Source organism: Oncorhynchus keta, chromosome 27 (genome assembly GCF_023373465.1).
Source record: "Oncorhynchus keta strain PuntledgeMale-10-30-2019 chromosome 27, Oket_V2, whole genome shotgun sequence".
NCBI classification, from domain to species: domain Eukaryota; kingdom Metazoa; phylum Chordata; class Actinopteri; order Salmoniformes; family Salmonidae; genus Oncorhynchus; species Oncorhynchus keta.
In genome coordinates, this window is record NC_068447.1 from 44,126,350 (window position 1) to 44,154,062 (window position 27,713).

General features: G+C 44.4%; 2 protein-coding genes across 5 annotated transcripts in view; both read right to left on the minus strand.

The window, feature by feature from the left end:
- Positions 1-6,253, minus strand: part of LOC118360346 (disco-interacting protein 2 homolog B-A) — a 73,868-nt gene extending 67,615 nt beyond the window's left edge. Inside the window, exon 1 of the mRNA XM_052482525.1 lies at positions 6,001-6,253. Coding sequence (XP_052338485.1) covers positions 6,001-6,085 — 85 coding nt within the window. The 5' untranslated portion in view covers positions 6,086-6,253. The remainder of the gene's footprint in view (positions 1-6,000) is intronic.
- Positions 6,254-16,304: 10,051 nt separating this feature from the next.
- The window catches only part of atf7a (activating transcription factor 7a), a 51,359-nt gene continuing 39,950 nt past the window's right edge, over positions 16,305-27,713 (minus strand). For all 4 annotated transcript variants that reach the window (XM_035739364.2, XM_035739361.2, XM_035739363.2 and 1 more), the window contains exons 9-12: positions 25,789-25,932; positions 25,193-25,381; positions 24,887-24,992; positions 16,305-20,278 (exon numbers count right to left, since the gene is read on the minus strand). In XM_035739364.2, coding sequence (XP_035595257.1) covers positions 19,989-20,278; positions 24,887-24,992; positions 25,193-25,381; positions 25,789-25,932 — 729 coding nt within the window. In that variant the 3' untranslated portion in view covers positions 16,305-19,988. The remainder of the gene's footprint in view (positions 20,279-24,886; positions 24,993-25,192; positions 25,382-25,788; positions 25,933-27,713) is intronic.

A 27,713-nucleotide genomic window follows, 5' to 3' on the forward strand; every position in this document is an offset into this window, starting at 1 on the left:
ATATCATATGGAGTTGCACCTCATTTTCACCCCTACCATGTTCCCCTGGTGTGAATGCGGCAACAACGAGAAGGAAGGGGACATTAAAGGCCCTATGCAGTCAAACGGGATTTTCCTGTGTTTTATATATATTTCCACACTATGAGGTTGGAATAACACTGTGAAGTGGTGAAAATGATTTCTGTTCAAACAGATGGAAAAGATGGTGTTAGAAAACACCTACCAGAAAAAGGTCAGAAAAAGGTATTAGAAATACAAGGCCCCTCCCAAATAATAGCAACACATATTTTGTTTGGAATAATTTTCTTGGCCTTCTGTAAGAAACATTGCCTTGTGCCTAAAAATACCATTTACCCCAAATCCCACATATCTTTAAGATACAGTGCCTTCAGAAAGTGTTCACACCCCTTCACCTTTTGTTGTGTAACAAAGTGGGATTCGAAATTGATTTAATAGTCTACACAAAATACTCTAATCTCAGAGTGGAAGAAAAAATGTAACAAATAAAAATAAATATATATCTTGATTAGATCAGTGCTAGAGGCGTCACTACAGACACCCTGGTTCGAATCCAGGCTGTATCACAAGTGGCCGTGATTGGGAGTCCCATAGGGCGGCGCACAATTGGCCCAGTGTTGTCCGGGTGTGGCCGTCATTCTAAATAAGAATTTGTTATTAACTGACTTGACAAATAAAGGTTAAATAAATAAATAATAATATAAGGATTCAACCCCCTGTGTCAATACATGTTAGAATCACCTTTGGCAGCGATTACAGCTGTGAGTCTTTCTCGGCAAGACTCTAAGAGCTTTCCACTTGTGATTGTGCAACATTTGCACATTATTCTTTTAAAAATTCTTCAAACCCTGTAAAATTGGTTGTTGATCATAAACAATCATTTTCAGGGCTTCTCATAGATTTAAGCAAATTTAAGTCACAACTAACTCGGCCAATCAGGAACATTCACTGTCGTCTTAGTAAACAACTCCAGTGTAAATTTGGCCTTGTGTTTTAGGTTATTGTCCTCCTGAAAGTTGAATTTAACTCCCAGTGTCTGGTGGAAAGCAGATAACCAGGTTATCCTCTAGTATTTTGCCTGTGCTTAGCTCCATTCCATTTATTTTTTTAATTCAGAAACACTCCCCAGTCCTTAATGATTACAAGCATACCCATAACATGAGGCAGCCACCACTATGCTTGACAATATGTAGAGTGATATTCATCAATGTGTTGTATTTGCCCAAAACATAACACTTTGTATTCAGGACAAAAAGGTCATTGCTTTGCCACATTTTTGCAGTATTACTTTACTACCTTGTTGCAAACAGGATGCATGTTTTTGAATATTTTTATTCTGTGCAGGCTTCCTTCTTTTCATTCTGTTGTTGATCCATCCTCAGTTTTCTCCTATCACAGCCATTAAACTCTGTAATTCTTTTAATGTCACCATTGGCCTCTGAGCTGTTTCCTTCCTCTCCGGCACCGAGTTAGGAAGGACGCCAGTATCTTTGTAGTGAATGGGAGTATTGATACACCATCCAAAGTGTAATGAATAACTTCACCATGCTCAAAGGGATATTCAATGTATGCTTTTTTGTTGTTGTTGTCTGCTACCAATAGGTGCCCTTCTTTGAGAGGCATTGGAAAACCTCCCTGGTCTTTGTGGTCGAATCTGTGTTTGAAATTCACTGCTCGACTGAAGGACCTTACAGATAACTGTATACGTGAGGGTAGTCATTAAAAAGTAATGTTAAACACTCCCGAGTGGGGTTCCCAAGTGGCGCAGCGGTCTAAGGCGGTGTTTTTACTGAAATCAGTTTTATTCATGAGTTATTAAGTGATTAAAACTGGAAATTCCACTATCAAATCAATTGGCTACAATGGGAAATCATAGTAGTCACACACAACAGTTGGGTTGACAAGTTTGGACAGCACAGTAGAGTATAGTAAAGTACACAGAGCACACTAAAGTGGAGTACACTATAATATACTCTACTCTGCTGTACTGAATTCTACTCTACTGTCCAAACTTGTGAAACATAGACGTCTATGATTGGTTCAGATGTAGTCCGGTCAGGACAAACCTAATTTGGTCGTGTTTGGGAGCAGAGGTCATTAAAACAATAGCCAGTGTGAAGCATATCCAAATATGCAAGGTGGATGTTGCATGTTTTGTGTACCTATTTAGGATACATCACCATGAAGACAATGACATTCATTTCCATAATTATGCATTTCTGTGTAGTACAGATCAGGGACCCACAATGTAAATCCACTTCGCATCAATAACCAAAATACATTTTCAAGGTCAAGGTGCCATGTCATAGATGACACCCCATTGTCTCTGCAGACATCTTTGAATAACAATTCAGAGCACAGAGTTATTGGAAAAAGTGGACACAACCACAACCAGCAAATTCCTAAAAGTTGTCCTTCTGCATTGGTTTGTTAAACTTTGAGATAAAATGTTTGCCAAACAAAAACCATTGAAGGGAACATTCTGAGTCTCAGCACAATTCTGTTACTGTGGAATTTTTTAGACCAATAAGAATGAGATCCAAACCTCCCTGCTAATAACAGCTAGTTCAGTTTTTCCCTCCCCACTCAGAACCCTCCCAGAGTCCATCAAAATCCTAGCTTGAGAAATTGCTCTTTGCTAAGAAGCTATTTTTGTTTCTTTTTGACCACTAACTGAAAACAATTGTTACCCAGAAATTATTTGACATGGAGATAAAAATGGCTGCATTGGACCTTGAAGGACCTGCCTTATTCTTGTTCTCCATCATCTCCTATCTACAGTGCTGTCACTAATGGGTGCAGTTGGTGGATGATAGCATCAGATCTCACTGGGGTTCAAATAGGATTCAAATTCTTTCAAATACTTTAAGCTTTGGGCGAGGTTTGCTTTGCACTTTTGGGACTATTCTGTTGGTTACCTTGCGCCAGGGCGAGCTCAAATCGAACACAGCTCAAAGCTTTTGAAAGAATAGGCCTACTTACTTGAACCTATAGGTCTGCTGGGCTGCCACTAACGGCTAGATAATAGCGTAGCACAGCATTGTGCTGCTGCGGATGCCCTTATTTCTCAGACTGGGCCTTTTTAGATGCTGTTCCTCTGCTGTGCTGCCTGACCCACTGGATAAATGACTCAGATAGGGCACAAATGGCTGGCTGGCCTAGATAGGAGGCAACTGGCAATAATCTGGACTCACACACTGGCCACAGCAGCAGGCAAAGTCAGTAAGTACGTAGGGCAGGACATCATCATACTGTATTGTATACACGCCGATGCACACACCCACACACTCATGCCACATTATGTTCCAGAAAACACTCAAGAGGAATTTTTTTTTTTTACGGTTTCCTAACGAACAATATGAAAGCAGCAACCAACAAAAAAAACTAATTCAAATATCAAAAACACCCCGAATAATCTATCATTCATAAGTAAACTCAGTGAACCCTTGCTGACGAAAGCAAATACCTCTGAAAGCAGGAAACAGCCAAATGCTTCTGTAAACTAAGGACGGAAGGACATTTCTCAACTCTCAATGAGGAGAAACTGCCGTTAGTTACCTAGGAAAGGTGAGTCACGTCTAGTCACTCCTGGCTGAACGCTAACACAACAACACGGGGGGCTTTGAACACACACAGTACACTACAGTACATCATCCTCCGAACTATGTCCAACCCCTCCCCTCCCTTTTGTATAAGAGCAGCTCATTTCTACTGCAGCACGCAAAATCTACATCCCAAATGGCACCCTATTCCCTATACAGCGCACTACCCAGGTCAAAAGTAGTGCACTATAAAGGGAATAGGGTGTCAATTGGGACACAAATAAAGAGTTTAGTTGAATGGCCTACTAAATGCCACCATGGCCATGACCAGCTGAATGAGGCGCATTGTGTCCTCACTGGTCACTGGGAGCTTTGCTCACACACACACAGAACTGGATTGTTATTTAAGAGGCCACTTGGCTTGCCTCTGTTCTCATCTAAGCAACCCAACAACAGGCATTTCCGCTCCGACTCGGTTCTGTGGTGGTGTTTGTTATGAGCCGGGCTGGCAGGGGACAAAATATGGTTGTGTATGTCACTCTTTTTTAGACGCTTGTCCCTTGAAGCACAATCCAGCATAGCTTAGCTACTGTCACAGGGGTGGTGTGTGTCACACAGGCTCGCCTACTGAATCTGGGCTAGGGTGGTCATTCAAGGGGCTGCATCTAAAAAGAGTCTGGATGGAATGAGTCATGTGAAACATGTTAATGACATCGAGTCTCTACTTTCCACTTTGTGACCATGTTATCACTCCTTTATTACACGATCTGAAGGGCTATCTTTCTAATGATCAATCACAATCCATAAATCAGTTGGTTAGGTGATGGAGCGAGCAAGCTTCTCCAGCTGAATGCATTCAGCTTAGGGATGTTTTCAGTGAAGTGTAACGGTCAGATTGAACGTTGCAGATAGGCTAGAGCTGACACGCTTCAAACCCTCTACCTGGCAGACATTCATATCTGTTGTACTACTCAATGGCTTATATTTTATATGTAAACATTCTGAAACGTTGCACCCTCCTGAACAGACCCCAGGGGCACGTTGAGCAGGGCACAACATTGTGTAACGTGCAGATAGAATGTTAAGTAGAACAAACTTGTTTCTCTGACATGTAGAATAAGGAATCATGTCAACTATATTCATGACATTTCTATTGGTAACGTTCCACAACATCTGACTTCTGAACGTTGCCCTGGTGTCAGGGAGGAGGAGACCCGGGCTGCGTTCAGTTCGGTTCAACGTTTCCTATGTCGCGTGGCAGTTTGTACTTGAATGACTCATTACTCTAAAACAGTGGGAGCCATTCTTCCTCCCGTTTGGTGCGTGCGATGTGGCCTCATCAATATGGGTGTGACCATTAGAAGTTGCAGCACACCACCATAATCACACCCTTCTTCAATCAACTGGTGGTTTAGTACAGTACCGATTCCGTTGAATTAAATGTCTAACACCATTCTGTCATACCCTGTGTTGCAGCTGTTTGAGATGGGAGGGAAGGGGGTGGGCATGTGCCACATGTGCACACACACAAACACATCCCCACCCCAACAAACACACAGCTCAAGGTAATATTGAGTGTGCCTCAGCAAACAATGGAGCCTAAATGTCATTGGTGTCCAAAGGTTACCCTATCTGGTCAAGCCATGCAGAGGACGGTATGATGTCACATCCTGTCATGTGCTATGAGGTTGACATACCAACATAGTATAGCCTAGACTGGCTACAGGTGCATTTATGATATGTGATGACTATCAGTACTCATGTTTCATTTCAATGATGTTGTCGTTAGTCATCTCCAATTCTTCCAATCACAAACCCACACATTGAGTCGCAGGTTGTGCAATGCAGAATTAACCAACTGAAAACCCAACATTACACTACGAAATCCACTGACTTACTGGTTATTGACGCCAACCCTGAACTGATGGTCAAGAAGACCCATGATTGCTAAAGACAAAGGCTTTGGCTGAAACCAAGCTGTCATAGCCAGATGACTCAGACAAGTTTGGCTTTGACATTAAATCACAACCGAAATAGTATTAGTATTTATCTGCATAGTTATTTACAGATGAATCAATGGCTTTACATATAAAATAGCTATGAAACGATTGAACCTAGATTGAACGTAGACAAGTGCGAGACGGTCACAGACTAGAGAGCCCATGGCCACAGGGGTTGAGCCATTCTCTTTCTGCTGTCTGTCAATGCAATGCTAGCAGAAAAGGGTTGCTAGCTGGCCAGACATTGGCAGAACACGATTGTGTATGGCTATAATACACTCAAATGTTACAATTTGCCTTATATACTCAAAGAGATACATAATACATAGCGCTAATTTGATAGCCGCAACTGGTGTCTATCTATCGAGCGTAACTACATGAGGTGAATTTTAATTCACTACTCTAGCTTGCTGGCCTCATCCCCTCGTCGCCCTCCTTACCTTCCGATAGCTCCAATTCCAACTCTGCCAAATGGTCTCGAAGCTCTTTCGGTATACCAGAGAAATCCACGCCACGGTCTGCCATGACTTAAAACGAAGTGTGGTTGAAGTAAAACGAAGTGTGCTTTAAGTAAAAACTAAATCTATTCTGGGTTAAAATACCAGCATCAAGACACAAAACATGAATTTGAAAAGAAGAGACAATCCATTCTCCGCCATAATGGGGAGAGCTCACCAATGGCAATGAGCCGTCACGTGATCTCTCACATACAAACCGCCAGGCTGCACCCAAAACAGGGTGTATGGATCGAGTCATACAGCTTGTGCTCCCTCTTGTGGTGCTCTAGAGATAGTACAACTGTGCACAATGGATTACAAAAGAATCATTTGATAGTGAGTCCTAAATTAGCATTAAGGTAGATTTGTAAATGTACAGTTTAACTTGACTTCATTTGTATGACACCAGATGACCTGACATCTCAAATAATTATCTGTGTGAATCATAGACTGTATAAGATTTGCAAATCAACTCAAACTTTATTTGTCACATGCGCCAAATACAAGTGTAGACATTACTGTGAAATGCTTACTTACAAGCCCTTAACCAACAGTGCAGTTCAAGAAGAGTTAAGAAAATATTTACCAAATAAACTAAAAGTAAAAAATTATAAAAAGTAACACAATAACATAACAATAATGGGGCTATATACAGGGGGTACCGCTACTGAGTCAGTGTGCGAGGGTACAGGTTAGTTGAGGTAATTTGTACATGTTGATAGGTGAAGTGACTATGCATAGATAAACAGCGAGTACGGGGGGGTTCAATGTAAATAGTCCGGTGGCCATTAGATTAGTTGTTCAGCAGTCTTATGGCTTGGTTGGTAGAAGCCTTTTGGTCCTAGACATGGCGCTCTGGTAACGCTTGCAATACGGTAGCAAAGAAAACAGTTTATGACTTGGGTGACTGGAGTCTGACAATTTTATGGGCTTTCCTCTGACACCACCTATTATATACACTACCGTTCAAAAGTTTAGGGTCACTTAGAAATGTTCTTGTTTTTGAAAGAAAAGCACATTGTTTTGTCCATTAAAATAACATCAAATTGATCAGAAATACAGTGTAGATATTGTTAATGTTGTAAATGACTATTAGAGCTAGAAATGGCAGATTTTATATGGAATATGCTATTCAAGGGGCTTTATTGGCATGGGAAACATTGCCAAAGCAAGTGAAGTAGATAATATACAAAAGTGAAATAAACAATAAAAATTAACAGTAAACATTACACATACAGAGGTTTCAAAACAATAAAGACATTACAAATGTAATATTACGTATATATACAGTGTTGCAACGATGTACAAATGGTTAAAGTACACAAGAGGAAATAAATAAGCATAAATATGGGCTTGTATTTAAAATGGTGTTTGTTATTCACTGGTTGCCCTTTTCTTGTGGCAACAAGAATATCTACATAAGTGTACAGAGGCCCATTATCAGCAACCATCACTCCTGTGTTCCAATGGCACGTTGTGTTAGCTAATCCAAGTTTATCATTTTAAAAGGCAAATTGATCATTAGAGGACCCTTTTGCAATTATGTTAGCACAGCTGAAAACTGTGGTCCTGATTAAAGAAGCAATAAAACTGTCCTTCTTTGAGTATCTGGAGTATCAGCGGTTGTGGGTTCGATTACAGGCTCAAAATGTCCAGAAACAAAGAACTTTCTTCTGAAACTCGTCAGTATATTCTTGTTCTGAGAAATGAAGGCTATTCCATGCGAGAAATTGCCAAGAAACTGAATATCTCATACAACGCTGTGTACTACTCACTTCACAGAACAGCTCAAACGGTCTCTAACCAGAATAGAAAGAACATTTTAAGGTGGCCATGTTGTTGATTTCCAGAGCCACCAGAAATTTGGCAAACATTTTTTACATTGAGGTTAATTTGGGAGTGTCAGAGTCAGGTAGTGGTGAAGGCTGAATGGCACAATGACGGACCACGCAAAGCTACCACCTTAGCCTGTTTTTGAGCCAGGAAAACCCCTGATATACACTACCATTCAAAAGTTTCATTCCGGGGTTTCTTTATTTGTACTATTTTCTACACTATAGAATAATAATGAAGACATCATACTACGACATATCACATATGGAATCATGTAGTAACCAAAACCAACCAGCTTCATGAGGTAGCTGTTAATTGCATTTCAATTAACAGGTGTGCCTTGTTAAATTTGGGGAATTTCTTTCCATCTTAATGCGTTTGAGCCAATCAGTTGTGTTGTGACAAAGTAGGGTTGGTATACAGAAGATAGCCCTATTTGGTAAAAGACCAAGTCCATAATATGGCAAGAACAGCTCAAATAAGCCAAGAGAAACGACAGTCCATCATTACTTTAAGACATGAAGGTCAGTCAATCCAGAACATTTAAAGAACTTGTGCGGTCGCAAAAACCATCAACCACAATGATGCTACTTTTTAATTACAGTTTATATTTTAGCTTTTTCCCTCCCTCTACTTTTTTTTCATTCAAGTTTTTCACTCCAGACGCTTTATCTGGACGTGGTTCGTCAGGACCTCCACCAGCCGAAGCGAAGTAGTAACATTAACATGATGCCTTCTAATTGCAGTCGCTGTACTCATAATATACAGGAGAACGATCGATCGCCTTACGGCGAAGATAGCTGTGCTGCAAGCCCAGCTTCAGACGCAATCGTTAGGCAAGGGTAATTTCAGTGTAGGAAAGGATGAAACCGCGTCTGTGCCACCAGTAAGTACAGATAGTAGTATAAATCCCCTCCTACAGTCCCCGCAGCCGGACAACTTTCTTATGGTTTCTGGAGGGAAATGCTGTAGGAATGCTCAACCGGTGTCGCTCATTCAGCCGACAAACTTTCAACCGGTTCTCCTCATTAAGTAGAGTCGGAGTCAGAGGCCGAGCCTTCTCTGGTCTCTACTCCTCCCACCATTAGCTCTGACAAATTGAAAACCCTAGTCATTGGCGACTCCATTACCCTCAGTATTAGACTTAAAACGAATCATCCAGCGATCATACACTTTTTACCAGGGGGCAAGGATACTGATGTTAAGGTTAATCTGAAGATGGTGCTGGCTAAAGCTAAAACTGGCGAGTGTAGAGAGTATAGGGATATTGTTATCCACGTCGGCACCAACAATGTTAGGATGAAACAGTCAGAGGTCACCAAGCGAAACATAGCTTCAGCGTGTAAATCAGCTAGAAAGATGTGTCGGCATCGTGTAATTGTCTCTGGCCCCCTCCCAGTGAGGGGGAGTGATGAGCTCTACAGCAGTCTCACAACTCAATCGCTGGTTAAAAACTGTTTTCTGCCCCTCCCAAAAGATAGAATTTGTAGATAATTGGCCCTCTTTCTGGGAATCACCCACAAACAGGACCAAGCCTGGCCTGTTGAGGACTGACGGACTCCATCCTAGCTGGAGGGGTGCTCTCATCTTATCTACTAACATAGACAGGGCTCTAACTCCCCTAGCTCCACAATGAAATAGGGTGCAGGCCAGGCAGCAGGCTGTTAGCCAGCCTGCCAGCTTAGTGGAGTCTGCCACTAGCACAGTCAGTGTAGACAGCTCAGCTATCAACATTGAGACCGTGTCTGTGCCTCGACCTGGGTTGGGCAAAACTTAACATGGCGGTGTTCGCCTTAGCAATCTCACTGGACTAAAGACCTCCTCCATTCCTGCCATTATTGAAAGAGATTGTGATACCTCACATCTCAAAATAGGGCTACTTAATGTTAGATCCCTCACTTCCAAGGCAGTTATAGTCAATTAACTAATCACTGATCATAATCTTGATGTGATTGGCCTGACTGAAACATGGCTTCAGCCTGATGAATTTACTGTGTTAAATGAGGCTCACCTCCAGGTTAAACTAGTGACCATATCCCTGTGCATCCCACAAAGGCAGAGGTGTTGCTAATATTTATGATAGCAAATTTGAATTTACCCGCCCCCCCAAAAAACTAAGTTTTTGTCTTTTGAGCTTCTTGTCATGAAATCTATGCAGCCTACTGTAACGGCATTCCTCCTCTTCCTCTGAGGAGGAGAAGCGAGAAGGATCGGAGGACCAATGCGTGTCCATAATGTTTTATTTTAAGATATAAACTGAACACTATGAAAATACAACACAATAAACGTGAACATGAACGAAACCGAAACAGTACCGTGTGGCAACAAACACACACACGGAAAACAAACACCCACAACTCAAAAGTAAAACCCAGGCGACCTCAGTATGATTCTCAATCAGAGACAACTAACGACACCTGCCTCTGATTGAGAACCATACAAGGCCGAAACAGAAACCAAGCATAGAAAAACAAACAGACTGCTCACCCCAACTCACGCCCTGACCATACTAAATAAAGACAAAACAAAGGGAATAAAGGTCAGAACGTGACAGTACCCCCCCAAAGGTGCGGACTCCAGCCGCAAAACCTGAACCTATAGGGGAGGGTCTGGGTGGGCGTCTGTCCGCGGTGGCGGTTCTGGTGCGGGACGTGGATCCCACTTCACCACAGTTTTTGTCCGCCTCCTCAACTGCCCCCGTGGCCTCTTATGAGCGGCGACCCTCGCCGCCGACCTCCGACTGGGGATTCTAGCCATGGGTCCCGAATGGACGGGAGACTCTGGCAGCGCCGGACAGGCGGGAGACTCCGGCAGTGCCAGACAGGCGGGAGACTCCGGCAGCTCCGGAGTGAAGGGCAATTCTCATAATCCTGGACTATCAGACCACCATTTTATTACGTTTGCAATCACAACAAATAATTTGCTCAGACCCCAACCAAGGGTCATCAAAAGTTATGTAATAAATTCTCGGACAAACCCAAAGATTCCTAGAGGCCCTTCCAGACTCCCTCCGCCTACCCAAGGACGTCAGAGTACAAAAAAATCAGTTAACCACCTAACTGAGGTATTCAATTTAACCTTGCGCAATACCCTAGCTGCAGTCGCACTAGCTCCCTGGTAACTAGCTCCCTGGTATACAGAAAATACCCGAGCTCTGAAGCAAGCTTCCAGAAAATTGGAACGGAAATGGTGCCACACCAAACTGGAAGTCTTCCGTCTAGCTTGGAAAGACAGTACCGTGCAGTATCAAAGAGCCCTCACTGCTGCTCGATCATCCTATTTTTCCAACTTAATTGAGGAAAATAATTACAATCCAAAATGTATTTTTGATACAGACGCAAAGCTAATTTAAAAGCAGCATTCCCCAAGAGATGATGGCTTTCACTTCAGCAGTGACAGATTCAGAACTTCTGGCACGACTCCTACCGAAGGTGGCTCCTCTTCCTGTTCGGGTGGCGCTCGGCGGTCGTCGTCACCGGCCGACTAGCTGCCACCGATCCCTTTTCCGTTGGTTTTGTCTGATTTGTTTCGCCAATTTCTTGTTTAGATTTTGAGTTGGGCTATTTAAGCCGTTAGGCCCACCTGCTCTTTGTGCGTGCTTGATTATTTTCCCCACTGGGTTGATGAGTGGTAGTGCGTGTTGTTTAGTTACCTGTTTTGGGCATTTGTTTTATTACGCCCAGTTTCGTGGAGAGTACTACTTTTTCCCTGTGCGTAATAAAGCGCTATTCTGAACATGCGTTTCGGTGGTCGGCAAAGGTCCGGTGCATTTGCCGTGGTCGGCAGAGGCTGACCAGAGCCTTCAATCATTTGAAGGCTCTGTTCACAGATGCGCCCGTGTTGGCGCACCCGGACCCCTCTTTATAGCGTTCATAGTGGAGGTGGACGCGTCCGAGGCGGGTACGCCACCGAAACTCTGCACCTGTGCTTTCTTTTCGAAGAAGCTCGGTCCCCAGCGTAACTATGATGTGGGGGACCGGGAGTTGTTGGCTGTGCTAAAGGTCCTGAAGGTGTGGAGACACTGGCTTGAGGGGGCTAAGCACCCTTTTCTCATCTGTACTGACCACCGGAATCTGGAGTATATCGGACAGCTAGGAGACTGAATCCACGTCAGGCAAGGTGGGCTATGTTCTTCTTAGGTTCACCATCTCATATAGACCAGGCTCCCTAAACACTAAGGCCGACGCGCTGTCCCGTCTCTATGACACGGAAGATCGGCGCATCGATCCTACTCCCATCCTTCCAGCCTCTAGGCCTGTGGCACTGGTGTTATGGGAGGTGGACACGGACATTGAGCGGGCGTTACGGATGAAACTTGCGCCTCCACAATGTCCTACAGGTCGCAAGTACGTGCCGCTTGGTGTTCGTGATCAATTGATTCGGTGGGCGCACACACTACCCTCTTCGGGTCATCCTGGTGTGGTGAGGATAGTGCAGGGTCTTAGGGGGATGTACTGGTGGCCCACTTTGGCTAGGGACGTGAGGTTCTATGTCTCTTCCTGTTCGGTGTGCACCCAGAGTAAGGCTCTTAGGCACCTTTCTAGAGGGAAGTTACAGCCCCTCCCCGTTCCACAACGGCCGTGGTCTCACCTGTCGTCTTCACGTCCTGTGTGTGGAGGGCATTTTTGGAACGTCTGGGGGTCTCGGTCAGCTTGACCTCTGGTTATCACCCCGAGAGTAATGGGCAGGTGGAGAGAGTGAACCAGGAGGTGGGTAGGATTCTGCGGTCGTATTGCCAGGACCGGACAGGGGAGTGGTCAAGGTACGTACCATGGGCGGAGTTGGCCCAGAACTCACTCCGCCACTCCTCCACAAATATGTCTCCATTTCAATGCGTGTTGGGCTACCAGCCGGCCCTGGCACCATGGCATCAGAGTCAGACCGAAGCTCCTGTGGTGGAGGAGGGGGTGCAGCACTCCAAGGAGACCTGGAGGGTCGTCAAGGAATCCCTCATGCAAGCAGGTGGACGGCAGAAGAGGAGCGCTGAGCACCACCGCAGTGAGGCCCCCGTGTTCGTACCGGGGGACAGGGTCTGGCTCTCGACCCGAAACCTACCCCTCCGCTTGCCCTCCCGGAAGCTGGGACCACAGTGTGTGCGGCCCTTCAAAGTCCTGAGGAGGATAAACGAGGTGTGTTATAAATTACAACTCCTTTCCTATTATCGTATTAATGGCTCGTTTCATGTGTCTCTCCTCAGGCCTGTGGTAGCTGGTCCCCTGCAAGAAGGTGAGGTGCCGGAGGTCCGTCCGCCCCCTCTGGACATCGAGGGGTCCCCGGCGTACACAGTACGTGCTATTCTGGACTCGAGACGCCAGGTGAGGGGCCTGCAGTACCTCGTGGACTGGGAGGAGAGGTCCTGGGTACCGGTGGGGGACATCTTGGATCCGTCACTGTTCCCATCGCCTCTATCCGGATCGCCCTGTGCCTCGCCCTCCGGGTCGTCCTCGAGGCCAGTGTCGGCGCACTGCAGGAGCCGCGCGTCGGGGGGGGGGGGTTACTGTCACGACGACTCCTACCGAAGGCGACTCCTCTTCCTGTTCGGGTGGCGCTCAGCGGTCGTCGTCACCGGTCGACGAGCTGCCACCGATCCCTTTTCCCTTTTCTGTTGGTTTTGTCTGATTTGTTTCACCTGTTTCTTGTTTAGATTTTGAGTTGGGCTATATAAGCCAGTACTATATCTCTTGACACAATGATGGCCTCTAAACATGGCCTCTAAACCTTCAAGCTGCATACTGGACCCTAATTCCAACTAAACTACTGAAAGAGCTGCTTCCTGTTCTTGGCCCTCCTATGTTGTACGTAATAAACAGCTCTCTATCCACCAGATGTGTACCAAACTCACTAAAAGTGGCAGTAATAAAGCCTCTCTTGAAAAAGAGTGGCAAAAGGTCGCAAAGTTCAAGGGGGCCGAATACTTTCGCAAGGCACTGTATGTTTTAGGAATTGTAATTATGAGATTTCTGTGGTTTGAATTTGGCGCCCTCTATTTTCACTAGTAGTTGTCATATCGATCCCGTTACCGGGATTGCAGGTATAACAAGCTAGCCTCTACACTGGCTTCCTGTTAAGGCAAGGGCTGATTTCAAGGTTTTACCTCTAACCTACAAAGCATTACATGGGCTTGCTTCTACCTATCTTTCAGATTTGGTCCTGCAGTGCATACCTACACATACGCTACGGTCACAAGAAGCAGGTCTAACTGTCCCTAGAATTTCTAAGCAAATAGCTGGAGGCAGGACTTTCTCCTATAGAGCTCAATTTTTATGGAATGGTCTGCCTACCTACAGTATGTGAGAGTCGCAGACTCGTTCTCAATACCTAAGTCTTTATTGAAGACTCATCTCCTATGATTGAGTGTAGTCTGGCCCAGGAGTGTGAAGGTGAACGGAAAGGCACTGAGGCAACAAACCACCCTTGCTGTCTCTGCCTGGCCGGTTCCCCTCTCTCCACTGGGATTCTCTGCCTCTAACCCTATTACAGGGGCTGAGACACTGGCTTACTGGTGCTCTTCCATGCCGTCCATAGGAGGGGTGTGTCACTTGAGTGGGTTGAGTCACTGACATGATCTTCCTGTCTGGGTTGGCACCCCCCCCCTTGGGTTTTGCCGTGGCGGAGATCTTTGTGGGCTATACTCGGCCTTGTCTCAGGATGGTAAGTTGGTGGTTGAAGATATCCCTCTTGTGGTATATGGGCTGTGCTTGGGCAAAGTCGGTGGGGTTATATCCTGCCTGTTTGGCCCTGTCCGGGGGTATCGTCGGATGGGGCCACAGTGTCTCCCGACCGCTCCTGTCTCAGCCTCCAGTATTTATGCTGCAGTAGTTTATGTGTCGGGGGGCTAGGGTCAGTCTGTTATATCTGGAGTATTTCTCCTGTCTTATCCGGTGTCCTGTGTGAATTTAAGTATGCTCTCTCTTTCTTTCTCTCTCTCCTCAGGTAGCCCTAGGACCATGCCTCAGGACTACCTGGCTTGATGACCCCTTGCTGTCCCCAGTCCACCTGGCCGTGCTGCTGCTCCAGTTTCAACTGTTCTGCCTGCGGCTATGGAACCCTGACCTGTTCACCGGACGTGCTACCAGTCCCAGACCTGTTTTCAACTCTCTAGAGAAAGCAGGAGCTGTAGAGATACTCTGAATGATCGGCTATGAAAAGCCAACTGACATTTACTCCTGTGGTGCTGACCTGTTGCACCCTCGACATCCACTGTGATTATTATTATTTGACCCTGCTGGTCATCTATGAACATTTGAACATCTTGGCCATGTTCTGTTATAATCTCTGCATTTGTGGTTCCCACACTGAAGCATGGAGGTGTGATAGTGCTTTGCTGGTGATACTGTCAGATTTATTTAGAATTCATGGCACTTAACCAGCATGCCTACCACACCATTTTGAAGTGATATGCCATCCCATCTGGTTTTTGCTTAGTGGGACAATCATTTGTTTTTCCAACAGGACAATGACCCAAAACACACCTCCAGGCTGTGTAAGGCCTATTTGACCAATAAAGAGAGTGATGGAGTGCTGCATCAGATGACCTGGCCTCCACAATCACCTGACCCCAACCCAAATGAGATGGTTTGGGATGAGTTGGACCGCAGAGTGAAGGAAAACCAGCTAACAAGTGCTCAGCATAAGTGAGAACTATTTCAAGACTGTCGGAAAAGCATTCCTCATGAAGCTAATTGAGAGAATGCGTGGTGTGGCTACTTTGAAGAATATAAAATATACTGTATTTTGATTTGTTTAACACTTTTTTGGTTACTACATGATTCCATGTGTTAATTCACAGTTTGATGTCTTTACTATTATTCTACAATGTAGAAAATAGTTTTTTTTTTTAAAACTCTTTAATGAGTAAGTGTGTCCAAACTTTCAACTGGTACTGTCCCCCCCCCATTTTTCACTTATCCCTGATGTTGACTATTGGCTCTATCATTATTTTCCTCAGTAAATATCTGATGCTGTTACAGGTGGCAACACTGGTATGCATGTGTAACGGATGTGAAACGGCTAGTTAGTTAGCGGTGGTGCGCGCTAAACAGCGTTTCAATCGGTGACGTCACTTGCTCTGAGACCTTGAAGTAGTAGTTCCCCTTGCTCTGCAAGGGCCGGGGCTTTTGTGGAGCTCTGGGTAACAATGCTTCATGGGTGACTGTTGTTGATGTGTGCAGAGGGTCCCTGGTTCGCGCGAGGGGACGGTCTAAAGTTATACTGTTACACATGTATGTATCTATGGTGATCACAAGATAAGATACAGCACAGGTTGCACATTATTAGTTGGACAAAAATCTTTAGTACAGAGATTGATTGCTGAATTCTGTATTGACCTATGAAGTGACCATGTAAAACAAACATACAGAATGAGATCTATTGTGTGAAAATGTCTGAATCAAATGATTCAGAAACGGTTGATATCCATTAGGTCCTTTTGTTTAATTAAATCCGCAGCACTGTAAGTGTTCATAGTAGTTCCACTTGGACATGCATGGAAAAGTAAATATATTCATATAGAACAGATGTACAGTACAATAAAGGACAATTTCAGAAATGATTAGTTCAATTCTGTGCGAAGGAACAATTCAAATAACTAATAGCAACTTTCACAATGTCTTCTCCATACATAAAATTGTTAATTTTTCTTATACAATTATGTTACTTGTTCACAACAACTGTTAATATTTTGAAATATTTATAATAATAAAAAACATTGATTTCCATGAAACCAATGCAACAATAACTTAGTTGGTTTGTGAGTTATGGGCAGTTCAGACAGAGCAGAGTTCCAGCCATTGAATTAGAATCATGATTTTAACTCACTGGTTCCGGCACAGTCCGGCTGATACAAACAGTTGGGTTACATTAAAAGTCTTTTAGATAGGAAAAATAAAGAAATCGATGTTCTGATACAAATTATTTTCTATATCTCATCAATACAACACAAAAATATATAATAGAAGCGTTTATTATGCCAGCGTATTTGTATATAGTCCTGATGACAAACAATAGCACGCAATAAAGAAAATACCAAAGACAAAAATGAGAAGAAACAAAGTGCCAATGACAAGATCAACTAACATGAAAGCTAAATAAAGTGTTTTTTTGTTTGTTTTTTTACCATTTCATATGAACAATCGTCTATTAATAAGGGACAGCTAGCCAACTATAGCGTCGGGCTCAGAGTACTACACAATGCCATACAGGGTCACCATTGGGATTGTCATTGTTGGGTAGCATCCCGAATCACACCCTATCCCCCAATATAGTGCAGTACTTTGACCAGAGCCCTGGTTACTATTGGGATTGTAGGCGTAGAACAAAGAAATTCAGTCATTTGTGAGATGTGTCAAGTAGTTACTGAGTAGCAATCCTTATTGGACTAAGTACTTTCGATCGCGAATGTCCGTTGAACACGCTTTAACGTTTAGAACCAGGCTAAATCTGTATCCGAGAAACAAGCCCATTATGTATAATATACATTATAAAGACAAAATAGCCAACTTTTGATGTCACTGAAAGTATTCAAATTAAACCAAAGTATATACAAACACAAACAAAAGAAAACACAATGAATGATAAACCTGCATATTTAAGTGCCTTTAGACATGTCCTTATGTTTTTTGACTGATACTCTAGTTACTTCTGCAGTAATACACCATGCAAATTGTTACATACATTTTCAGATGGATTGTGGGGGAAGTTACATACAAATGCAAAACAAGATTGATTATCCCTTGTTTAGGAGTTGTTTTTCTAAAACAAAATGTCTAAAACTTTGTTCATAAAGGGTATCCCTGAAGAATTGAAACTGTTCCCAGACTGCCACAGGAGTTCTGAAAGAATTTCCCTCAAGGTCCATGTCCAATTTCCGTCCTTGTGGGAAGGTGAAAGTCCTCTTACTCCACTAGATGGCAGCATTATTATCACCCAACAGTGAAGTGTGGTGACTGCAGTGGTGAAGTGTGGTGCCATTTTACTCCTGTTTTTTTTTAAGGCATCTTCTATACAATCAGCATATAAAATAAATGAATCTATTGTTACTCCTTGTGAATGGCTTTTAACTTCTGAGACAATTATTATTATTTTTCTTCCTAAGGCAGAAGCATTATGTTTTATCATGCAACCCAATCATCTTTGAGGGGTATTTTGGAGGCACGAAAGTGATTCTTTAAGGCAAAATTGTTTTCGAACACATTGTGTGTGTGTGTGTGTGTGTGTGTTGAGCAGAGATGGAGCTGTCACTGAGTGAGTGCTGATCCACAGTATAACAGTTCGGTTACATGTTTGTTCATGTGTCAGTGCCGTTTGTAGACACACAAACGTTACAGGGGAACACGGCTTTGTTTTGGATAGTCATTCATAAGAGCAGCAACGGTCCTGTTCATTAGGGAGCCCAACAAAAAAAAACATTCCAGAACGTTTTGTAATGGCAAACAAAAAGAAGCATTTCTTATTGGACAGATCCAGGTAGTTCCTCATCGTTTCAGTCCATTTTTGTTCCGTTTGGTGTCTAATGAACACGACCTAGAGAGACTAAAGCGCAGCACATTCCACTCCAGAAAGCAGCAAGGATGAACTACTACAGTACCACAAAAAAGACAAGAGAAAGGCCAGATAGACAGCCAGACAACCATTAGAAGAAAAGCTTTCTGCCAGCTAAGATGTCATAAAAGATGGTAAACGTTTAGAAACTAATACATACAAACATTGCATGGGAAAGAGGAAATGGTTACAGAGGAGAGGGGAAGTAGTCTGGAAAAAATGTCTGTGTATAATAAGTGTATAAGTCATTTAGAAATGACGGTGTACAGTGAATCTATTACTTTTAGCTTTCCGTTTCTGTCGCACGGCTTCAGTGACAACCAAAGACACCATTTGGTTCGCTATGGACCAAGCTGCAAATAAATGTGCCGTTAACGTAATGAAAGCTGCACAGGAACACAACTAAAATGCTAATTAAACAATATGTCACATGCTACCAAACCGGATCTTAGTGTATCAGATATTGAAACAACAAATTGCTATTTTCTGCTGTACATAAAAACACACACAGTTTATTAAAACGTATCATAAAAGGCTATAAATGAGGTCCACTTTTGTGAACGACTGACACAGGTGCTCAAAATGAAACCACTTAAACTATTAGGGATTCAGGAAAACAGACCAAATTTTTAAATATTGGATCCGACCATCTTGACAATGAAAGTATAAAAAAACCAATGCATCTTTGGATTCGGAGCGTCAATCATCTTTGTGTGTGTGAATAAAACATGTCAACATGTGCAGGAGAGCAAGGCCACAATCCCTTCTTACAATAATATGGACCCCTGCAGTGCTCAGTGTTTTGGTATCTCACGTGATCAACAACAAATGTGAATCAATGCAATGTTTACGTTGAGTGTATATGTATGTCTAGTATGTGCACGTGTGTTGTGAGTTTGACCGTGTGTTACCTGTATTTGTTAACTAAAGTCTAGTCTGAGTGATGAGTTTATCACAACGACCATTACCACCCTCAGGAAGATGCTATGCAGTCCTACAGTTCAGTAAAGTTCATAAGTGCTTGAGGGTGAGGCGAGAGGGTTGTAGGGTGATTTTTTTTTTGGGGGGGGGGGTCAAGGGGTGTGGAGTCCAGCCCCTGTATGTTGTCTATGGCATAGTGAACAGAACATGAAGCTCTTTCTCTCTTATTGTCCCAGTCCATTCCCAGAAGGCTGTTGTTGCTGAGCTCCAGCAAGGCTCCAGGCATGAGACAAAATGGCTGACACGAAATGGCAACCACAGCAGGGGGAAAGAGGAGGAGGAGTTTGTTTCATTTTAGTAGGAAGATATTATTTCTTCGGGTGTCCCTCCTCCTCCCATTGTCTTACGTCAGGTCGCGTCACTCCTACGCAATGCTCGGAGGCAGAATTGTCACGCTATCTGATGTAAGACAACGTTTCCTTCCTACTCTTCTGGTCACCTAAGAAGAGAGGAGTTATTTTTTATATATTTTTTATATGTATATATATATATATTTTTAACTATCTCCTCCACTCTCCTCCTGCCCGTGTGGGGTGGTGTCGCCGTAGAGTCCCGGGCCGTGATGTGTGATACGCTCATCATCTGGCAGAGTGGTGCGACTGTGTAGCCATGATGACGTGAGAGGAGGGACCATCCCTCCCGTCTCTCCCTCCATCCCTCTCATCTCTCCCTCCATCCCTTTCTCCTCTCCGCTGCTGGTGTTGACCCATCCCAGCCAGCACGGACATGGCCATGGCCTCGGCAGCCGCCCGGGCGCCCATGCCGTTGGGGCCCGAGGAGGGAGAGGGGCTGGGCAGGGAGCTGTGTTGGATGACAGGGGCTGGGGAGCCGGTGGGCTCCGACATGTCTCTCATAGGACTGTCCTCTCCTGCAAGACGAAGACACAAGAACAGTGTGTGTTACAGGGATGGGCTTACCAGAGTGACTCTTCATCAGAGATGGGCAGCTTTGGTGGAGGCCACAAAAAAAAAAAAACGAACTCATCTGCGTACCCACATCCATACCAACTGCCGGCCCTAGCCTTTTGGGGGCCATAAGCAAAATCATTTTTGGTTAGCTGCAATTCTACACATTTTGCCATTCGGCAGAGAGAAAACCTAGCAATTTTCTAACACATTTTATGCAATTGTAATGTGCTGTTTTAAAGCTAATTTCTTGCAATACTATAGATTTTGCCACAGGGTGGATCTAAATGTTTGCCGTTTTTAATGTGATATCGGAGTGAGTGACTATCAAAATCAATGGGGGCCCCACGGTCGGTAATTCGACCTTGATTACTAAAAGTTTAGACAGATTGGTAAGTCTAGTGGCCAGCTAACACATTTTAGCTGCTATGGGCTACTTGAGTGACTGCCAAAATAAGAGAAAAACCGCTGATGCACAACCAAATTTTGAAACTCCACCTTATGTATTCTACTATTCTAGAGTAAATTGAGACCCCCCTGAAAAAGAGAGAATTGATCTGCGGGCCACCAGTTGCCCGTCCCTGCTCTACAGAGTAGAAGGAATCGAGCTACCAGAAACCACAATCAGCTATTTCAACCACTATCCCCTATAAATTAAGAGATTTTTTTTTTTTTTTCCCCCCACCTTTATTTAACCAGGTAGGCTAGTTGAGAACAAGCTCTCATTTTCAACTGCGACCTGGCCAAGATAAAGCATAGCAGTGTGAACAGACAACAGAGTTACACATGGAGTAAACAAGTCAATAACACAGTAGAAAAAAAAAGAGAGTCTATATACATTGTGTGCAAAAGGCATGAGGAGGTAGGCGAATAATTACAATTTTGCAGATTAACACTGGAGTAATAAATGATCAGATGGTCATGTACAGGTAGAGATACTGGTGTGCAAAAGAGCAGAAAAGTAAATAAATATAAACAGTATGGGGATGAGGTAGGTCAATTGGGTGGGCTATTTACAGATAGACTATGTACAGCTGCAGCGATCGGTGAGCTGCTCAGATAGCAGATGTTTAAAGTTGGTGAGGGAGATAAAAGTCTCCAACTTCAGCGATTTTTGCAATTCATTCCAGTCACAGGCAGCAGAGAACTGGAACGAAAGGCAGCCAAATAAGGTGTTGGATTTAGGGATGATCAGTGAGATACACCTGCTGGAGCGCGTGCTACGGGTGGGTGTTGCCATCGTGACCAGTGAACTGAGATAAGGCGGAGTTTACCAAGCATGGACTTGTAGATGACCTGGAGCCAGTGGGTCTGGCGACGAATATGTAGCGAGGGCCAGCCGACTAGAGCATACAGGTCGCAGTGGTGGGTGGTATAAGGTGCTTTAGTAACAAAACGGATGGCACTGTGATAAACTGCATCCAGTTTGCTGAGTAGGGTATTGGAAGCTATTTTGTAGATGACATCGCCGAAGTCGAGGATCGGAAGGATAGTCCGTTTTACTAGGGTAAGTTTGGCGGTGTGAGTGAAGGAGGCTTTATTGCGGAATAGAAAGCCGACTCTAGATTTGATTTTAGATTGGAGATGTTTCATATGAGTCTGGAAGGAGAGTTTACAGTCTAGCCAGACACCTAGGTACTTATAGATGTCCACATATTCAAGGTCGGAACCATCCAGGGTGGTGATGCTAGTCGGGCGTGCGGTTGCAGGCAGCGAATGGTTGAAAAGCATGCATTTGGTTTTACTGGCATTTAAGAGCAGTTGTGAAGGCCACGGAAGGAGTGTTGTATGGCGTTGAAGCTCGTTTGGAGGTTAGATAGCACAGTGTCCAAGGAAGGGCCGGAAGTATACAGAATGGTGACGTCTGCGTAGAGGTGGATCAGGGAATCGCCCGCAGCAAGAGCAACATCATTGATATATACAGAGAAAAGAGTCGGCCCGAGAATTGAACCCTGTGGCACCCCCATAGAGACTGCCAGAGGACCGGACAACAAGCCCTCCGATTTGACACACTGAACTCTGTTTGCAAAGTAGTTGGTGAACCAGGCAAGGCAATCATTAGAAAAGCCGTGGCTACTGAGTCTGCCGATAAGAATATGGTGATTGACAGAGTCGAAAGCCTTGGCCAGGTCGATGAAGACGGCTGCACAATACTGTCTTTTATCGATGGCGGTTATGATATCGTTTAGTACCTTGAGCGTGGCTGAGGTGCACCCGTGTCCGGCTCAGAAACCAGATTGCACAGCGGAGAAGGTACGGTGGAATTCGAGATGGTCAGTGACCTGTTTGTTGACTTGGCTTTCGAAGACCTTAGATACAGACCTATATCCATCCTGCCCTGCGTAACAGTTTGGGTCCAGGGTATCTCCCCCTTTGAAGAGGGGGATGACTGCGGCAGCTTTCCAATCCTTGGGGATCTCAGACGATATGAAAGAGGTTGAACAGGCTGGTAATAGGGGTTAGGACAATGGCGGCGGATAGTTTCAGAAATAGAGGGTCCAGATTGTCAAGCCCAGCTTATTTTTACAGGTCCAGGTTTTGCAGCTCTTTCAGAACATCTGGATTTGGGTAAAGGAGAACCTGGAGAGGCTTGGGCGAGTAGCTGCGGGGGGAGTTGTTGGCCGAGGTTGGAGTAGCCAGGAGGAAGGCATATGGCCAGCCGTTGAGAAATGCTTGTTGAAGTTTTTGATAATCATGGATTTATCGGTGGTGACCATGTTACCTAGCCTCAGTGCAGTGAGAAGCTTGGAGGTGGTGCTCTTGTTCTCCATGGACTTCACAGTGTGACAGAACTTTTTGAAGTTAGAGCTACAGGATGTAAATTTCTGCCTGAAGCAGCTGGCCTTGGCTTTCCTGACTGACTGCGTGTATTGGTTCCTGCCTTCCCTGAACAGTTGCATATCGCGGGGACTATTCGATGCTATTGCAGTCCGCCACAGGATGTTTTTGTGCTGGTCGAGGGCAGTCAGGTCTGGAGTGAACCAAGGGCTATATCTGTTCTTAGTTCTGCATTTTTTGAACGGAGCATGCTTATCTAAAATGTTGAGGAAGTTACTTTTAAAGAATGACCAGGAATTCTCAACTGACGGGATGAGGTCAATATCCTTCCAGGATACCCGGGCCAGGTCGATTAGAAAGGCCTGCTCGCAGAAGTGTTTTAGGGAGCGTTTGACAGCGATGAGGGGTGGTCGTTTGACTGTGGATCCGTAGCGGATACAGGCAATGAGGCAGTGATCGCTCAGATCCTGGTTAAAGACAGCGGAGGTGTATTTGGAGGGCCAGTTGGTCAGGATGACGTCAGTGCATTAAGACTCCTTCCCTTTTCCCACATTTTGTTGTTACAGCCTCTAAAATGGATCAAATACATTTGTTTCCTCATTAATCTACACACAACACCCCATAATGATAAAGTGAAAACAGGATTTTAGATGATTTTTTTATCTACTTAAGTATTCACGACCCTTTGCCATGACACTCGAAATTGAGCTCAGGTGTATCCTGCTTCCATTGATCATCCTTGAGATGTTTCTACAACTTGATTGGAGTCCACCTGTGGTAAATTCAATTGATTTTACATGATTTGGAAAGGCACACACCTGTTTATATAAGGTCCAACAGATTTCAGCAAAGACCAGGGATTGTCTGTAGAACTCCAAGACAGGATTGTGTCGAGGCACAGATCTAAAAAATTGCTGCAGCATTGAAGGTCCCCAAGAACTCAGTGGCCTCCGTCCTTCTTAAATGGAAGAAGTTTGGAACCACCAGGACTCTTCCTAGAGCTGGCCATGGGCCAAACTAAGCAATCGGGGGAGAAGGGCCTTGGTCAGGGAGGTGACCAAGAACCCAAAATGTACTCTGACAGAGCTACAGAGTTCTTCTGCAGAGATGGGAGAACATTCCAGAAGGACAGCCATCTCTGCAGCACTCCACCAAACAGGTTTTTATGGTAGAGTGGTCAGAAGGAAGCCACTCCTCTGTAAAAGACACATGACAGCCCGCTTGGATTTGCCAAAAGGCACCTAAAGGACTTTCAGACAGTGAGAAACAAGATTCTCTGGTCTGATGAAACCAAGATTTAACTCTTCGGCCTGAATACCAAGCGTCACATCCGGAGGAAATCTGGCACCATCCCTACGATGAAGCATGGTGGTGGCAGCATCATGCTGTGGGGATGCTTTTCAGTGGCAGGGACTGGGAGACTAGTCAGGATCAAGGGAAAGATGAACAGAGCAAAGTATAGAGAGATCCTTGATGAAAACCTGCTCCAGAGTGCTCAGGACCTCAGCCTGGGGCGAAGGTTCACCTTCCAACAGGACAACGACCCTAAGCACACAGCCAAAACAACGCAAGAGGGGCTTCAGGACCAGTCTCTGAATGTCCTTGAGTGGCCCAGCCAGAGTCCAGGCTTGAACCGGATCGAACATCTCTCGAGAGAGACCTGAAACTAGCTGTGCAACGACGCTCCCCATCCAACAGAACAGTTATAGACAAGAACAACATAAGATAATATTACAAAAGTACATAGAGTTTCCCATGTGTTTTTCCTAGCTGCTGCTAGCTAGCAGGCTCACCCATGTAGGCAATCTTCTTCTGTAGAGTGGTGACAGGGCAGTCCTTGTGAGCCAGCAGTAGCTGTTTGAGATGAGCCACCTCATTCCTCAGGAGAGACACTTCATTCTGAAGAAACACAGTAACACAATGAGTCAATGCTGTTGTGTAACACAATGAGTCAATACTCTGTCTCTACCCAGTACAGCCAGAAGAGGACTGAATATCTTCTATTTTCAAACTTGTTGAAATGTTTCAACGAGTAAGTGGTTCGGAGAAAAGGAGAGATGAGACCGAAGTACAGTGCGGCTTTGAAAACCATCACACACCGCCAGCGAGACGTTCATGGAGACTAGCTCCTCTGCCTTCTTCTCCAGGGAGTTGACCCAGACTTTGCGTTTCTGTCGGCAACGCGAGGCGGCCGCCCGGTTCCTCTCCAGGAAACGCTGTCGACGGTCGTCCGGGTCGTCCTCCGCCGCACGTCGCCGCCGACCACCAGTAGGCTGGGCTGGAGACACCTGGAGGGAAGGGGGGAGAGGGCGTGGTGGAAATGGAGAGAGAGTGAGGGTTTGAGTCAGATTGTCAACACCTAAAACAAGACTGATTACAACATTTTCTTTCAGTGCCTAAATTATAATGCCCCTGCCCTTCTACTGATTTCAACGAACGACAGGTCATGAAGATCCAAGTCAAGAGGATTTTGATAATATTCTACTGCCACCAGGGTTGGGGTCAATTCAGTAAGTACACTGAAATTTCTATTTACTTTCAGAATTGACTGGAATTTAAATGGATTGACCCCAACCCTGATTACCAGAAAGTAAAACCTCCATGTGTATTCTTTACAATGAACATGCATGTGCGTAAGTGAGTGAGTGAGTGCTTGAGGGAGTAAGAGTGTGTTCATGTCTCCACGTCGTCCTACCTGTGGCTGTGCTGGGGAGGGTGCGTCAGGGTGCTGCACCAGTAACTGGCTCTGTTCCATCCTCTGGGGGTGCATGGGGCTGCCGGCCATACCTCCCATACCATGACCTCCTGAACTCTGCTGGGCCAGCGCTGCCTTCAGCCTCTACAGGAGACAGGACAACCAGGACCATTTTAACATTAAAAACACACATGGACAAAATACACACAAAATAAAACAAAAACACGTGTTCCTTTATGTTATCACAATTGCTTCTGGACTATGCCATCTCAGTCACGTGACAAACAAACCGAGATAGAAGGAGGGATTGAAGGGTAAAGGGCAACGAAGGGAGATAGATACATAGATACAGTTTAAGTCGGAAGTTTACATACACTTGGAGTCATTAAAACTCGCTTTTCAACCACTATCCGACTTTGGCAAGTCGGTTAGGACATGTACTTTGTGCATGACAAGTCATTTTTTAAACAATTGTTTACAGAGATTATTTCACTTATAATTCACTGTATCCCAATTCCAGTGGGTCAGAAGTTGACATACACTAAGTTGAATGTGACTTTAAACAGCTTGGAAAATTCCAGACAATGATGTCATGGCTTTAGAAGCTTCTGATAGGCTAATTGATATAATTTGAGTCAATTGCAGATGTACCTGTGGATGTATTTCAAGGCCTAACTTCAAACTCAGTGCCTCTTTGCTTGACATCTGTGGGAAATCAAAAGAAATCAGCCAAGACCTCAGAAAAACAATTGTAGACCTCCACAAGTCTGGTTCATCCTTGGAAGCAATTTCCAAACACCTGAAGGTACCACGATCATCTGTACAAACAATACTACGCAAGTATAAACACCATGGGACCACAAAGCCGTCATACTACGCATTCTGTCTCCTAGAGATGAACGTACTTTGGTGCGAAAACTACAAATCAATCCCAGAACAACAGCAAAGCACCTTGTGAAGATGCTGGAGGAAACTGGTACAAAAGTGTCTATATCCACAGTAAAACGAGTCCAATATCGACATAACCTGAAAGGCCGCTCAACAAGGAAGAAGCCACTGCTCCAAAACCGCCATGAAAAAGCCAGACTATGGTTTGCAACTGCACATGGGGACAAAGTTTGTACTTTTTGAGGAAATGTCTTCTGGTCGGATGAAACAAAAATAGAACTGTTTGGCCAAAATGACCATTGTTATGTTTGGAGGAAAAAGGGGGAAGGCTTGCAAGCCGAAGAACACCATCCCAACCGTGAAGCACGGGGGTGGCAGCGTCATGTTGTGGGGGTGCTTTGCTGCAGGAGGGACTGGTGCACTTCACAAAATAGATGGCATATTGAAGCAACATCTCAAGACATCAGTCAAGAAGTAAAAGCTTGGTCGCAAATGGGTCTTCCAAATGGACAATGACCCCAAGCACTCTTCCAAAGTTGTGGCAAAATGGCTTAAGGACAAAAGTCAAGGTATTGGAGTGGCCATCACAAATCCCTGACCTCAATCCTATAGAAAATTTGTGGGCAGAACTGAAAAAGCATGTGCGAGCAAGGAGGCCTACTAACCTGACTCAGTTACACCAGCTCTGTCAGGAGGAATGGGCCAAAATTCACCCAACTTATTGTGGGAAGCTTGTGGAAGGCTACCAAAAACAATTGAACCAAGTTAAACTATTATTAAAAGGCAATGCTGTTAAAAGGCAACTACTATTTAAAAGACAATGCTACCAAATACTCATTAAGTGTATGTCAACTTCTGACCCACTGGGAATGTGATGAAAGAAATAAAGCTGAAATAAATCGATCCTTCTCACTACTATTATTCTGGCATTTCACATTCTTAAAATAAAGTGGTGATCCTAACTGACCTAAGACAGTGAATTTTTACTAGGATTAGAAGTCGGTAATTGTGAAAAACTGAGTTCAAATGTATTTGGC